This window comes from Euleptes europaea, chromosome 10 (assembly GCF_029931775.1).
Source record: "Euleptes europaea isolate rEulEur1 chromosome 10, rEulEur1.hap1, whole genome shotgun sequence".
Classification (NCBI taxonomy): domain Eukaryota; kingdom Metazoa; phylum Chordata; class Lepidosauria; order Squamata; family Sphaerodactylidae; genus Euleptes; species Euleptes europaea.
The window spans coordinates 1,238,434-1,254,147 of NC_079321.1; the positions used below are offsets into that span (position 1 = coordinate 1,238,434).

The 15,714-nt window shown below is 46.5% G+C and overlaps 1 protein-coding gene across 1 annotated transcript in view; it reads right to left on the reverse strand.

Moving 5' to 3' along the window:
- Positions 1-8,090: 8,090 nt before the first annotated feature.
- JAG1 (jagged canonical Notch ligand 1) overlaps positions 8,091-15,714 on the reverse strand; it is a 56,920-nt gene continuing 49,296 nt past the window's right edge. The window contains exons 16-25 of the mRNA XM_056856391.1: positions 15,386-15,499; positions 15,158-15,274; positions 14,021-14,048; positions 13,445-13,530; positions 12,558-12,671; positions 11,917-12,026; positions 11,595-11,831; positions 10,810-10,941; positions 9,595-9,745; positions 8,091-8,548 (exon numbers count right to left, since the gene is read on the reverse strand). Of these exons, the coding sequence (XP_056712369.1) occupies positions 8,091-8,548; positions 9,595-9,745; positions 10,810-10,941; positions 11,595-11,831; positions 11,917-12,026; positions 12,558-12,671; positions 13,445-13,530; positions 14,021-14,048; positions 15,158-15,274; positions 15,386-15,499 (1,547 nt within the window). The remainder of the gene's footprint in view (positions 8,549-9,594; positions 9,746-10,809; positions 10,942-11,594; positions 11,832-11,916; positions 12,027-12,557; positions 12,672-13,444; positions 13,531-14,020; positions 14,049-15,157; positions 15,275-15,385; positions 15,500-15,714) is intronic.

The window sequence follows — 15,714 nt, forward strand, 5'->3', positions numbered from 1 at the left end:
CCAATAGCTTTGCCAAATGGGTGGTGATGGTTATCAGCACTAGAGTTGAGCCAAAACAAGGCCCCCTCCCCCCCCAATGTTTTCATGGTCCCTAAAAACTACCCCCATTTCCAGTGGTTTGTCAGGAAGGGGGTTCAGAAGACTGTAAAGCAGGGGTGTCAAACTCATTTGTTACCAGGGCCGGATCTGACATAAATGTCACTTGGCTGGGCCGGGCCTCGCCAGCCCAGACCGGGACTGGAAGGGGCGAGGTGGCTGCCTCAGCTGGTGAGCCTGCAGCAGGCGTGCCAGTCCAGATTGAGAGCCTGGGGCTGCCAGGTCCCTCTTTGCCACCGGTGGGAGGTTTTTGGGGTGGAGCCTGAGGAGGGCGGGGTTTGGGGAGGGGAGGGACTTCAATGCCATAGAGTCCAATTGCCAAAGCCGCCACTTTCTCCAGGTGAACTGATCTCTGTTGCCTAGGGATCAGTCTTTATAGCGGGAGATCTCCAGCCACCACCTGGAAGTTGGCAACCGTAGTAGGGGGCCGGGTTGGCTGCCTCAGCTGGTTCATGGGCTGGATCAGAGCTCTGAAGAGACCAGATCCACCCCCAGGCCGTACATTTGACACCACTGCTATGAAGCAGTCGTTTTCTTGATGCGGAGATGGCTGGGATGATGGTCCTTATCGTGGTGCGTTATGAGCCCGGCTCTGCCAGGGAGAGCGGGACATAAGAACGATGGACAAATTATGTTGCCCTGTAAAAGTGGGCCATGAACTCTCCTGGTCACCAAGCCACAGAACACAGCGCTGGTTGCCTCGTGCGGGTGTTACGTGCTAATGTAAGCCCTTGGCCCAAATCTGAACCCAAAAACCACCTCAGAGACAGTCTGGTCCAAAGAAGCTGGTTTTTACTGGTCAAAATAGGTTAACAGAGCATAAAGGAAAAGGTGACAGCAATGGCCCTTGCTGGCTTGAACTTAGTAATATAAAAGCATGAAAAACGCAAGAGATTACAGAACACAAACAGTACTGTGGTTCACACAGCTTCAAAGGCATTTAGGTATGCATAACAGTCCTTGAGTTCTTGAGCCTGATCAGTGAGAATCGAAAGGAAATGAAGGCAACTGGGATACAAGCCTGACATTCTGCCTCCCTTAAGGCCCCCTCCCGGCTTGTTAGGGGGAGGGCTTGTCCGGGTAGGCGGTGTGAAAGGCGTTGACTAAATGTGGGGCGATCCTGCGCACGCACCCACTCGTCGTAAGCAGGGGGGAAGTGCTTCCAGCGAATTAGATATTGAAGGGACCCATGCCGTATACGGGAATCCAGGATCTTTGACACTTCAAAATACTCCTCCCCCCCCCCCACCATCATGGGCTGCTCGGGAGGCGGTTCTGGGTGCCATTCCGGGGAGGCGGTATGAGGCTTGAGGAGGCTGACATGGAAGACTGGGTGGATACGTCTTAAGGATTTAGGGAGAGTCAGCTCCACAGTGACGGGATTAATGATCCGGGCAATGGGATATGGTCCTATATACCTGGCACTGAGTTTGTGGCAAGGGCGAGTGGATCGCAGGTTCTTGGTGGACAGATACACTAATTCCCCGATTTGAAAGTCCTTGCTGGGAGAGCGATGCTTATCTGCTTGCGCTTTGTATTTGCGCTTAGCTCTATCAAGGTTGCTCTTCAGCCAGGGCCATGTGGTACGGAGAGCATGCGCCCAAGAGGCTACGTCAGGATCCCCCTCCCCCTCGGATGCCTCCACTGAGGCAAGAGGACCGAAGTCCTGACCATACACAGCATAGAATGGGCTGAAACCTGTAGATTGATGTACAGCATTATTGTAAGCATATTCTGCAAAAGGTAACAGTTCTACCCAATCATCTTGGTGGTAATTGACATAACAGCACAAATAACATTCTAGCACAGCATTGACACGTTCGGTTTGACCATCTGTCTGGGGATGATAGGCACTGGATAAACCTTGCTCCACCCCCACCAACTTGAGGAAAGCTTTCCAAAACTTAGCAACAAAACTACTTCCGCGGTCGCAGATTATCTTGCGCAGGAACGAATGGAGACGGACAACATGTGACATAAAGAGGAGGGCCAACTTGGGGGCGGACGGAATACTCCTGCTCTGCCCGGGACCTTTGCTACGGCTTCAGCCGCTGCTCGTGCTTGGTCTACCGCTTTTTTACGTTCAGCTAGTTCCAGTTCGGCTGCCAGCTGGGCAGTCAGTTTCGCGGTAACGAGGGGAAGCGCCTCCTTTTCCAAAGTGTAGAGTAGCTCCACACGGTCATCGTTCAGGTCCAGCATCGGCTGGATCAGTACCGCCAAGGCCGCAGCAGTGGAGCCAAAATCGGGGGTGAGATGTCGAGTAAGTTCCGCCACTGAGATAGTTGCCGCAGTGTGGCCCGGAGAAGGTCATTCACCCTTGCGGCTATCGCTCTCGCTTCAACCAGACACAGTTCGGGGGCTGGTGCGACCGGGGTCGCCATGTTAGTAGGACGGATTGGGCCCACGGACAGATCAAGAAGGGCTCCGCGAGCAATAAGTTTGTCCAACAAGTCAGTTAGCAGTTGTAAATCCTCAGCCGCCGATTGAGCATCCTCCACCAACCGATCCAGGGCATGGAAGTCTAAACGGGCGTTGTCATCCTCAACGTCGGACATCCAGGGGGTTGCCGTTAAAGAACGCCACTGAGCCTGTATTAATCCATTTAGGCGACTAACTTCCGTGCCAGTCCTACGTAGCTCCGCTACCACATCCCGTACGAGGTCAGGATTGTCTTCCAGGGTTCTTAGACGGAACCCGCTACCCGGGGACCTAATCCGGTGGGTCTGGGGCGAGCCGCGCGGGGCTCCAGCCACGAATCACTCGGAGAGCGTTTTCCGCGCTCCCATCCGAGTGGCAGGCGAACCCTCTGGGGCTCCAGCCTGACAGGAAAAGTGATTGCTGTCACAATGTAAGCCCTTGGCCCAAATCTGAACCCAAAAACCACCTCAGAGACAGTCTGGTCCAAAGAAGCTGGTTTTTACTGGTCAAAATAGGTTAACAGAGCATAAAGGAAAAGGTGACAGCAATGGCCCTTGCTGGCTTGAACTTGGTGATATAAAAGCATGAAAAACGCAAGAGATTACAGAACACAAACAGTACTGTGGTTCACACAGCTTCAAAGGCATTTAGGTATGCATAACAGTCCTTCAGTTCTTGAGCCTGATCAATGAGAATCGAAAGGAAACGAAAGCAACTGGAATACAGGCCTGACATCGCCTGACAGCTATCAAGTTGCTCCTTATAGTAAAGCTATGAATGAGTGACCTCCAAAACATCCTATCATTGACACCCTTGCTCAGGTCTTGCAATCTGGTTGTTTTAGCAATCCAAAAATCCCTCTTCTTTGGAGTAGAGGTAACGTAAGGTCTGCTTGCAACGTCAGTGCCCCTTTTTGCTTGGCAGAGGGCACAGCAGTCTTTCCGTGTGCTCTTTCAGTGGCTCGGATTACCTAACAAGAGTGCCACTAAAGGAGCAGCTACTCGTGGTGGAAACAGCTGCATAAGAAGGGAGATGCCGGAGGGCCCGAGGGACATTTTGCATCTCTTCCACTTTTCACTCCCCCCCACCCAGCTGTTCAGGGATGAAAATTTGGCTCCTTTCAAGCCTGCTTGGGGGATTCACAACAGGTGTGCCCCCTGAATTGCTCTCCTTGAGGGAAGCACTTAGTACCTCTGCTCAAATACGGCGACAGAAACCCTCTTTAACTGGGCACAAATGCTGCTGAGCATATACATGCGCAGTGGTGAAGAGCAGCCATAGCCTAAATGCTTCAGATTATTGCAGTAATCCATTTGATCCCCTCCCTCCCCCCTGCTGTTTAACATTTACGTGAAACTACAGGGAGAGATGGGGGGGGGGGGGGAATCTGGACTGAGCTCCCACCAGTATGACTTTGATTCTTGACTTTTAACAGTCCGTTTACAAACGCGCATCGGTTAATTCACACAGAGCTATTGTTAAACTGCAGTGGTTTTCAACCTAACACGTATAACTTTGCAAGTCTGTGGAACTGCGGTTTAGGCAAAATGATGAGTTGCCCAGGAATGACGACCGGGCAGAGCACATGGCGGTCCTACTTGAGAGTCATTAAATGACGAAGACGAAAGAACTAGCTAAAAGCTTGGCTCCTAGATTTCCAGTGGGGTCGGTGCCCGTTAATACTTCCTGGAATACTTCCACCACTACTTGCTGGGGTCATCATTTTTACACATATCTTGGTTTAACAAAAGCTGTTGCCTCCACAACTTGTTGGGGGAGCTTTTGGTTTGAATGCTCTTACTCAGCAAATACATTACCAGGGAGTCAAGAAAGCTCAAAATATTACTAAAGAAGCCATCACAGCCAAAGAGCAGAGGCTGAATCTATCCCCTGTCTCTTCTGGTGACTCAACCACCATTTTTGGCTTGTCCAGACTCACACAATGATACATCTGCAGAATTGTCCAGCGAAAACTTGGCGTAGAAACCACAGAGGTATGAAATCTGCTCAGCCACGAAAGTTATTGGGCAGTGGGGAAAAATCAAAGCCTTTCCATTGGAACACATCGAAAAGATTTGACACGATACTAGGGGGAATTCATTCAGGACAACTGTAACAGCAGCCAAAGCACTGCAAAAAAGGCTGAAACTCTTCCAGCATGGCGTTGTGGTTAGGAGCGGCGGACTCTAATTTGGAGAACCAGGTTTGATTCCCCACACCTCCACAAGAGCTCTAATCTGGAGAACTGGGTTGGTTTCCCGGCTCCTCCACACAAAGCCACCTGGGTGACCTTGGGCTAGTCACAGCTCTGATAGAGCTCTCTCAGACCCACCTACCTTACAAGCTGTCTGTTGTGGAAAGAGGAAGGGGATTGTAAACTGGTTTGATTCTCCTTAAAAGGTAGAGAAAATGGGCATATAAAAACCAACTCTTCTTCCCACCACATTGCATCTTTCTTACCTCTCAGGCAATTACCAATCGTGTATAGCCATTGCTTTTCCTTCCAGTTCTATGAAGTCTCTGCTAAGGAAACTCCCATTGTTACCAGTTTGATCTACCAAGTCAACAGATAAACCCACTGTGAAGTTTTTGGCTTCTACTTGGGGCAGGAGACCCACCATGCACGGATGAAGTGTGAGAACAGCACGTTGTAGTTGACAATCCTTGGGATTTTATACCTCTAGCTGATACCAACTTATCCTTGCCTTAATTCTTACATTTTGTGGCTTGGACCATGTGGTAATATCTCAACACGGAAGGCATTTCCATCAGCAGAATGGAACTTCCTCCCCCCTCCTCTATGACCACAGCCTGAAGTGCTACTAATGGGGGGGGGGGGGAGGCAACACCCAGAAACAGCACGGGGAGGAATCCATAAAAATATCTTCTCCTTCTATGGTCTAACCCTGAATAGATGGGCTACAGCTGATCTACCTAAGTTATATAAGTGGGCCCGAAACAGATGGGTGTTCTCCTTGCTGAGGTACCAAGGGAAGGTGTCCCAATTCACATGGAGTTGTGGGGGCGGGGGAAGCCCCTCTCATCCACATTTATAATTGCGTGGTATGGTGCTTCTTATGCTGACAGTAAGCATGGGTTAGACAAAAGAGTCTTGTTCAAGACCAAAGCCATGGTTAATCAACACTTACAAAACATTCCTCACGAATATTACAAGAAACAAGGCTGAATGGCACAATAAGGGAACGGATATTGTTTCACTGGGTTTGCAGAATATGACTCTGCTGAGTGTTCAAAATGTATTATTTTCAGTATATGTGTGCTGGAGCCAATGTGGGGTAGTGGTTGAGAGTGGCAGACTCTAATCTGGAGAACTAGGTTTGATTCCCCACTCCTCCACATGAATGGCAGACTCTAATCTAGTGATCTGGGTCAGTTTCCCCACTCCTCCACATGAAGCCAGCTGGGTGACCATGGGCTAGTCACAGTTCATTTCGACCTCTCTGGGCCTCACCTACTTCATAAGGTGCCTGTTACTGGGAGAAGAAGGGAAGGAGATTGTAAGTCGGTTTAATTCTCCTTACAAGGTAATCAGGGTACAAAAACCAACTCCTCTTCTAGAGTGTTGTCCTACTGAGTCAGGTCCATACTCCTTGAATCAGGTCCATAATCCTGAAATAGCCAACCTCTCCCATTCTGGTCCAGGTGTGGGCACCAAAGGGCCTCCTGGCCACAAAGTCCCGGGATCAGCAGGTCGAGCGAAAGGCAGAGTGAGCTGGACGTGGTTTGGACCTCCTCTTGCTGACCTCTGCTTGTAGACAATATTGTTGTGGGGGGGAGGGTAGTTTTCGGCTGATGTTCAAGTTGGAGGTATCTCAATGAAGTTGACTCAACCTTCACGCTTATGTTTTATACAAAAAAAATTTAATAAATATTTTTCAAGATTTATTGCCAGGAATAACACATCAGAGATGTATTTTCATGTTCATGTAACACTAATATTACCATACAAGATGTCTTTATGATCTCAGTGGTTGACCCATCGAGATAATTAAGTCTTATGCCTTTTTTAAAAATTTCATTTTTTTGATCTTCCAACTTCTTAATAGCACTTTGATTTCCTCTTCTTTCTTTTTTTAAGGCGGGCAGTGGACTCTGTGGCCTTACTTGAATATTCTACTGTTCAAGTATTCAGCAACTAGCTTATTAGAATACTTCCTAAGTACAGTAGATTACAAAAGAAAAGAAATCAAATCTACAAGTGGTTCAGTATTACCTATTCATGGTGGGGGGGGGGGGAGAAATCAAGAGTTTACAACGTAAGATTTCGGTGTTTCCAACTTCACACACTAATTTGATATTTTTAATTACATACAACCACTCACATTTCCTCATGTTTCATCTACAGAAGGTTATAGCTCCTTTTGTGTTCCCTTAAACTGCCAAGTAGCAGATTCTCTGCCTGTCATCCTTTTCCCCTACCCCCATGTCCAAAGCAGCCAGAAAAATTTAAAAAATAAAAATGGAACAAAAACTAATCTAGTTCTAAACTGCCTCAGCCACCAGTACTTACAAAATAGTTTTAAAGTGATACTACGGAAGGTGTTTTTTGTTTTTCTTAAAAAAAAAAAAGAGACAAAACACACTTGACATCGTACAAAAAAAAAAAAAAAAAAGCCGGCATCAAGGCGTGAGAGCCCATCCTATGGTTAAAAATAAAAACTCGATTTTCAGAACACCTTAAATTTTGGCATGTAGGCAACAAGTAACAACGGGAGGGGAAAAGTCAAAAAGAAGCCATCAGCTTACAATGCTATGAAAAACCTTCAACTCTAAACACGTATGTATAAATAAAAAAAGGAATGATATTTAAGGCTCTTGATTATTAAGTTAATAAATCAAATATACACAGTGATTAATAAAAAGGAATTATTTACATAACTATACAAAAACTTCTACTTTTGACACATTTTCCTCTCAATTCTTCATTTTTTTTTTTACCAGCAACTGCTGACAAGGTCCCCCCACCCCGGTCCCACCCCCCTGCCCTTTCCCAACAAAAACAATACAATAAAAAAATAAATAATAAACTTTTTTTGATAGTTGCTGGGGTTCTGAGCTGCAAAGGCACTTTCAAATACAGAACTAGTTGTACGTCGCCATAAAACCAATATACAAAAGAACTCTAATTCAATAAATAAATAAAATTGTATTTTGTCTAAAACTGTAATATAAATCATGACATCTCGAGAGAAGGAACGGGGGAAGAAACGAAGTGTGTTGTTGTTTTTTGCTACAGGAAAAAGCTAAATAAAGCTACGCGATAACCTTACGAAACCTTTCTGGGTTTGCTTCAGCGGCAGCTGAACTGACACTCAGGGGGCATTTCGGACTAGTTTTGCATAGATGTGAAATGCAGCACTCGGTAATCCAGCCAACCACAGCAACTATCACTGCCAGTGTGAGCCAGCTGGTCAAAACTTAAATTAACACAGGGATCCTAAGCAAATAACAGCCTTAGACTCGAAAATATTACACAACCGCTTTAAGAACTACAAGCTCCAAGATGCCTTGAGTTGATGGGTTAGAGGCCCTGCCCAGCAGCACCTGCGGGTGTGCTATACAATGTACTCCATCCGGTTTAGGCTTTGTGCACTTTCCAAGTCCCGGTTGTCCTGTTTGTTTGTCCAGTTCGGGTGTTTTGTGGGCGTGCCGTTGGGGGGCTTTTCGTCTCTGTCGACCAGCGTGTACGCCGCTTGTTTCGCAAACCGGGTCTTCTGCTGGTGTTTGTCCATGTCGTCCTCCTCCACCTCGGAGTTGTGTGTCCTTATTTTGGCAATTTTTGAGTTCTTGTTCTCATAGTCTTTGATGGGGACGGCGCTGGCGCTGTGCTTCTCGATGGGGTTCTTGATCTGGTTCAGCTGCTCCCGCACGTTGTTGGTGGTGTTGTCATCCGAAGGCGTGTGGGCGTGGGCGCTCTGCTTCCGCCGCTTCCGGAGGCACCAGTAAAAAGCGGTGACCAGGCAGCAGACCCACGCCACCGTCAGCACGGAACTCAGCAACGGCACCAAGAAATCTGGAATGCAAGTTGGACTCCGGTTAAGCACCTTCAAAATTCAAGCGGTGTTTTAGGAAAACAGATGCCCCCAGCCTACCACCACCTGGCTCCTTTAAGCCCTTTATCTTTTTGGAGGTAGGCTAAACAGAAATAATGAGCCCCGTGACGCAGTGGTAAGCTGCAGTACTGCAGTCAAAAGCTCTGCTCACGACCTGAGTTCGATCCCGACGGGTGTCGGTTTCAGGTAGCCGGCTCGAGGTTGGCTCCGCCTTCCATCATTCCGAGGTCCGTAAAATGAGTACCCAGCTTGCTGGGGGTAATATATTTCAATCTTATGTTCCCCAAGAACCAAACCATTTTCATTAGGTCAAACCAATGGAAGATTTAGTGCTTACATCAATTGGGGAAACCATAATGAAACCATTCACTATAGCTTGAATGGGCATCTTCCTGTATTAGGAACTGATTAGTTCAGATCCAAAGATGTCTTTGCACAAGCGGATAACACTTCTGCTCATGCCAGGGGCAAGCCTGAAATTTCTAAAGATTTCTCACTCAAACTGCAACAGGTACTCCCCCCCACACAATCCCACACTGATATTGAGAGACCCCATGGGGAGGACATGGTGGAATGGCAGAACACCAGAAAAGCCCTGCTGGATCAGACCAGTGAGGGTCCATCTAGTCCAGCAGCCTATCTCACACAGTGGCCAACCAGTTAACCTGGAGCACCAAGAAACAGGGCATATGGAAACCAAAGCCTTTCCACACTGATGTTGCCTCCTGGCACTGGGATTCAGAGGTTTACTGGCTCCAAATGCAGATGTTCCTCTTTAGTCACTGGCTAGTAGCCATTGGTGGACCTGTTCTCCAGGAATCTCTCTAATCCCTTTCAGGATCATATTTAAAGATCTAGGAAAATCTATTTGGTATGTGGAGCTCCCACTCATGGATCTCGGTATCTAGCAGTGAACAAAACTGTTATTTTAGGGTAAATGTGATACACATCAAACTTTCTATGGATAAAGGGGGATACAGATATTCAATCCTCTTTTAAGACTTACCCGTTTTGCTTTTTACTGGCCTCTTCTGTACCCGGACTTCTGCAACTGCCGCAAAAAGTGTGCTATTCCTGTCACGCTTGCTAACAAGATCGATAATTTTCTCGGTTATTTCTTTTATTGGGTTCTCTTCCTCCTGGATATCTTCAGCAGACTGGGGGAAGGGGGGAAGAGTATGGTTGACTATTGGGATGGGTTGGTTCTTGAGATGTCTCTAAACCATCATGTGAAACTTATTGGAAGGATGCAAAACAAACCCTAACGTCTGGCCAAAACACGAGAAACCATTCGCTACTACCAACGCAGACTACTATCAGCCTAACAACTGTTTCTCAGCACCATGTTATGTAATCAAACTTTCTACTTTTCAAAAGAACTGGACAAGGAAGCTGGGATTCAAACTGATATTGGTTTGTAACATGCCTTTTTTTGTTAGTATACCTGAGGAACAATAGAAATTGACAACACTAAGCTAAATAATCTAAAGTTTATAAAAAGACTAACATAAAAAATTCTGAAGAATACAACAATCTATATAAATCACCTCGATACATACAAAAACTACAACCAAACCCCACAACAAGTTAAGAAATAAGTCCAACAGAATGTGGTGAACTCCATGAGAGAACTTCAGCAAAGAACACCAAAATGACCAGGTGAGTGTGGAAGATAAACAGCAGTCCTAAGACCACCAGAAGAATCCAGAGGAGATCAAAGGAGACAGACGTTCCAGATAAAATATTGAGTTCTGTTTTCACCAATGGCTTCATCAGTCATTTGATTCTTGTAAAGTATGTATTTAGCGTTTTTTCTTTCCCAAAGTATGCATAGAGATTTAAAACTCTCTCTGTGTCAATTTCATGCCAACATTCTGTTGGACTTATTTTTTACCTTGTTGTGGGGTTGGGTTATAGTTTTTGTATGTATCTAGGTGATTTATATAGCTTGTTGTATACTTCACGTTAGTCTTTTTATAAACTGTTTAGATTCTTTAGCCTGGTGTTGTCAATTTCTATTGTTCTAGTATACCTGAGGTGGCAAACATGAAATTTCATAGAAGGCATTATATTAAACCAATGCAAAATGTTAACACTGAGGGCTGACCCCTATCTCCACGTCTGGAAATTGAAGATGTTGAGTGGAGTCTTGGTCCTCTACGATTCAGTCAGTGTTTATCAGAGCAATATAACTAGCAAGTCAATATACTAGAAGACTTACAATTGCAACATGGATTTCATTGTTTGCCAGGGGTGATAGTTCACAGGTGATGTAGATGGAATACTCAACGGAAACATTCTTCAAGATGCTCAGATTCCTCAGCTCACTACAGATATGCTCCGTACTAAGACCCTATGGGGAAAAGACAAAAAAAATCTATGAGAACTGGCGAGAGTTTGCTGTTCTCTTTATCATTTTATCTATTATTGATATCAACTACGTTAGAGCAGAAACCGTAGTATTCAACCCTGGCAAGACTCGGGGCCATTTCACACAGTGCAGGTTGGTTGCCAAGCGTATTTCCCTCTCAACAGGGAAATACAGCCATTCAAAGCTGCCTGAGAAGTGTACCTACATTTTTAGACGGGCATCATGCGATCTGCAAAGGAAAGCCAGATTTTGTTCTTCACTCATCCTTATCATTTATTTGGATAGTATTTGGATAGTCTTAAGCCTTTTAATCTAATTTGTCTCCTAATGTTGATGCAAGGACACAGCGGAGTAGCCCCACGTACGCCATCCTGAGCAGGGTATGAGCTTTCTGAAGAAGTATGAGTTATCTGAAGAAGTGAGCTGTGGCTCACGAAAGCTCATAACCCTGCCAGAAATTTTGTTAGTCTTTAAGGGGCTACTCAACTCTGGCTCTTTTCTATAGCAAAGAAAACCATTTTGGTGCTTGATTCTGACTGTCGATACAAGCCTGGTTGTACTTACTGTACAAACTGATTTCACCAACTACTCCAATTAGGGGTTTATAAATTAGACGCAAGAGAAGACCTACTTACCGGATTCATCATCTCTTTGTTAAAGGTGAACGTGATGTTAGCACAATTATCCTGATAGTACGAGTCAGAGCTGCACGTTTTCTTTCCCGGCTGTTGACTGGAAAGCCAGCACTCACCCACGTTGTGGCACGGACGCACAAAACAGTGGTCGTCCTTAATAGGGACGCAGGTGTGTCCCGTGGGACATTCACTGTGGCCTTTGGCATTTATCAGACACGGCTTCGGACCACACCAGACCTAGGAAGTATGGGACACTCAATTGGCAACTGGGCTTTTGTGCAGAAAAGCAGAAAGAAGGCAGCTGGAAGATTTAAAGGAGTACCTTAGAACAGGTGACCTTTCCGTTCAAACACTGACAGCTGTTGCATTCATCATCCCATTTAGATCCATCCAGAACGGTATGGCCACTAGCAATGCAAGACCTTCCTGAAACTAAGAGAGGGGGGAAGAAAGAAAGGATACATTGAAGGGATTTATTCAGAAAGACACCTGAATCTCACAGAGGACAGGAATGGAGACACACCTCATATCTTTAAAAACCTGGAAAGAAGAGTTGGTTTTTATATGCCAACTTTCTCTAACACTTAAGGGAGAATCAAACCGGCTTATGATCACCTTCCCTTCCCCTCCCCACAACAGACACCCTGTGAGGCAGGTGGAGCTGAGAGAGCTCTAAGAGAGCTGTGACTAGCCCAAGGTCACCCAGCTGGCTTCATGTGGAGGAGTGGGGAACCAAATCCGGTTGTCCAGATCAGAGTCCACCGCTCCAAATTACACTGGCTCTCAGAAGGGAACCTAAAAATACACTCCCATCTTTCCTACAGTGGTTGGCTCTTCCGTAGATACGAGCCAACGCTACCTTCTCCCCTTCCTTCCTATTTTTCACTGATGATATTGTCTGTTGTCGGTCAAACATTCCTACAACTACTACGTCTGTATATAAATTTATTATGCAAGGATTACCTTCTTGGCATCTCGGACCACTGCGACCAGGTGGACAGATGCAACGGTATCCGTTGATTTCATCTACACACGTGGATCCGAAAGCACAGGGTGAGGACTGGCACTCATTTATATCTGGAGAAGAGAGGGAGAAACCATACGGTTCGTTACGACAGGCTGTAGGGATCGCTGTGGAACTTGCTCAAGAGTTTTTTTAAAATGCTGAGAGACCGAGGCAAACGACTCTTGCAGAAATCTCCAGCTTCAAGGTCGCACAATTCAAGGTTACGGACATATGGCGTTGCCTTACGAGCCAGTATGGTTCAGCAGTACCTGGCTCAGGAAAATTAGTTCCCTTCCCAGTTCTATTACCCAAACTCTATTACATGGAGGTTCCAAGATTGAACCTGGGACCTTATACTTGGCCAGCAGGTGTTCTGCCACAGAACTACAGGCTGCCCAGAGACGAAAAACACACCTGCCTGATATACCATGCATCTACAGTATTAAGATTAGAGTGAACAAATGCTGTTTTGCAGATTTTTGTTTTGAAGTGCAAGCACTCTCCTATCTTTAATGTGTTAATAAACTGCCAGGAAGCAAATATATCACATCAAAAAGAAGAAGTAGCTTTTTATACCCTGCTTTTCTCTACCTTTAAGGAGTCCCAAAATGGCTTACAATCACCTTCCCTTCCCCTCCCCACAACAGACACCTTGTGAGGCAGGTGGGGCTGAGAGAGTTCGGAGAGAGCTGTGATTAGCCCAAGGTCACCTAGCAGGCTTTGTGTGTAGGAGTAGGGAATCAAACTCGGTACACAGAGGCCAACTGGTAGACAATTATTTAGCTAAACCTCATTAACATTGCATGTTTTGTTCAAATGTAACATTAGGCTGAAGAATACGTACTTATCCTGCAGTCTGGGCCTGCAAATCCTGGCGCACATTCACATCGGTACCAATTGTCGCCATCCACGCAGGTCCCACTATTATAGCTATGGGGAAGGAGAGGGGAGAGAAGAAGGGGGAAAACATATTTACTCAACTGAGCCCATTAAAAGGAGTTTTTAAAGCTCTTCCACAAACCATACACAATCAAAATTAGCCAATATTGCCACTTTAAAGCAGATATGGTATGCCAGCTGTTAGATTTAATTTTAATAGGAGCAATCTAGATGAAAATAGGCTTAGCTGGTCAACTCATCTATGTGGGAGGGGAAGAGATGAAAAGGAGCTAAATAAGGAGGAAGCTAAAAGACTTGGGAACTGTCAATAGGATTCTTCAAAGGAACAATATTAAATTGATTCATTTATTATATTTTTGCATTTTCCCCTCCCCACCGAAGTCTCACCATCTTGTGTGTTAGAACCATGCCTCTGTAAACAATAACCATTTCAAGCACTTATTACTTGCAAAGTTTCTAGCACACAAGATGCTTAGCAGGCATTGAAGTAAAGAGTTATCTCCCGGATCATGTCACTTACCAAGGGTGCGGGCTGCAGTCGTTTGTATCTGCAGGGACAGAGAATAACAAAGAGTTTAAATCACAGCATCGCAACCAATGTCAATATCCCAGATAACCCACTGGATGATTGGGGGCCTGGAGACCAAGCCCTACAAGGAAAGGCTGAGGGATTTGGGAATGTTCAGTCTGGAGAAGAGGAGGTTGAGGGGGGACACGATTGCTCTCTTTTAAGTATTTGAAGGGCCGTCACTTAGAGGAGGGCAGGGAGCTTTTCCTGTTGGCAGCAGAGGAGAGGACTCGCAATACTGGGTTTAAATTGTGGGCAGAAAGGTACCGGCTAGATATTTGGGGGAAAAAAATTACAGTAAGAGTAGTCCGGCAGTGGAATCAGCTACCTAGGGAGCTGGTGAGATCCCCCTCGCTGCCAAGCAGCAGCTGGACAAATACTTGTCAGGGATGCTCTAGGCTGATCCTGCATTGAGCAGGGAGTTAGACTAGATGGCCTCTAAGGCCCCTTCCATCTTTATGATTCTATGGCCATCTTGTGCTACAGCAGGGGTGTCAAACGTAAGGACCACAGGCTGGATCCGGCTCCTTGAGAGCCCTTATGTGGCCTGTGAGCCAGCCAAGGCAGCCCCCCCTCCCCTCTCTCAATCTGGGCTGGTGAGGCATGGCCCAGCCCAACAACATAACATTTATGTCATATCCGGCCCTCGTAGCAATTGAGTTCAACACCCCTGGGCTATCACCTCCTTTCCAAACAGATTTCAGCTGTCAAGCAGAAAGTTGGCCACAGGAAGAGAATTCTTGGGAAGAATTCTCATCGGGGGAAAAAAGTTAACAGCGTCAGACCGGGCCATTGCTGCGAGAGAAAGAAGAGAGAAATCAGGCCTGGCCGGGGACGAGGCAGCCGCACCGGAAGGCGACATCTGTCTCCACTTATCTCCCGTGCAACGTTCTCATGCCCAGGTCAGAGCTCTGTCCCTGCGATGTTATTAAAGCCAAACAATACAGGTGACGCTCCAGCCCTGCCATGGAGCAATTTCCCCCTTCTGGTTTCCATCTCCAGTTCCCAAGGGCAGCCGGACGAGCAGGTCCTCTCGTCGAACACCATCTGAGAAGAGTTCAGTGGAACGCAGAGAGAGAAGGGACTTACTCTGAGTGCAGGTGGGCCCTTCCCAGCCCTCTTTGCAGACGCACGTGAAGGAATCTCCACTGACGACACAAGTCCCGCCGTTGTGACAGGGGTTGGGCAGGCAGCTGCTGTTCCTCGCTGCAACAGAAGGAAGAGCTCGTAAGAAACACAAAAGTCTGCTGCTGAGTCACAGCATAGCTGGCATTTTATTTGGGTGGGGGGGAGAGCAGAGGTCACGGGCTAATTTACCGATGTTGCAGGTGGCTCCTTCCCACCCTGTGGGACACATGCACTTGAAGGCGTCCCCTTCATCGTAGCAGGTCCCTCCATTGTTGCACGTGGCTTCGTCACACTGACTGTCGCCTGCAGAAGGTCAAAACCAGCCTGTCAGGATTAAGGAGGGAACAGCCTGCCCCGTCCTGTAAGAGGTCTCTCCCAGCTCATCATGTTGATATGCATGTATGCTGCTGGTGTCATTTTATTTTATTTCCTTCCTTTAGACCCTCCAACAGGGAGCCAAAGCGACTTGTCTCATTCTCGTCTCTTCCTTTTTAACTTTGCCTGGGGAGGTAGGCTAG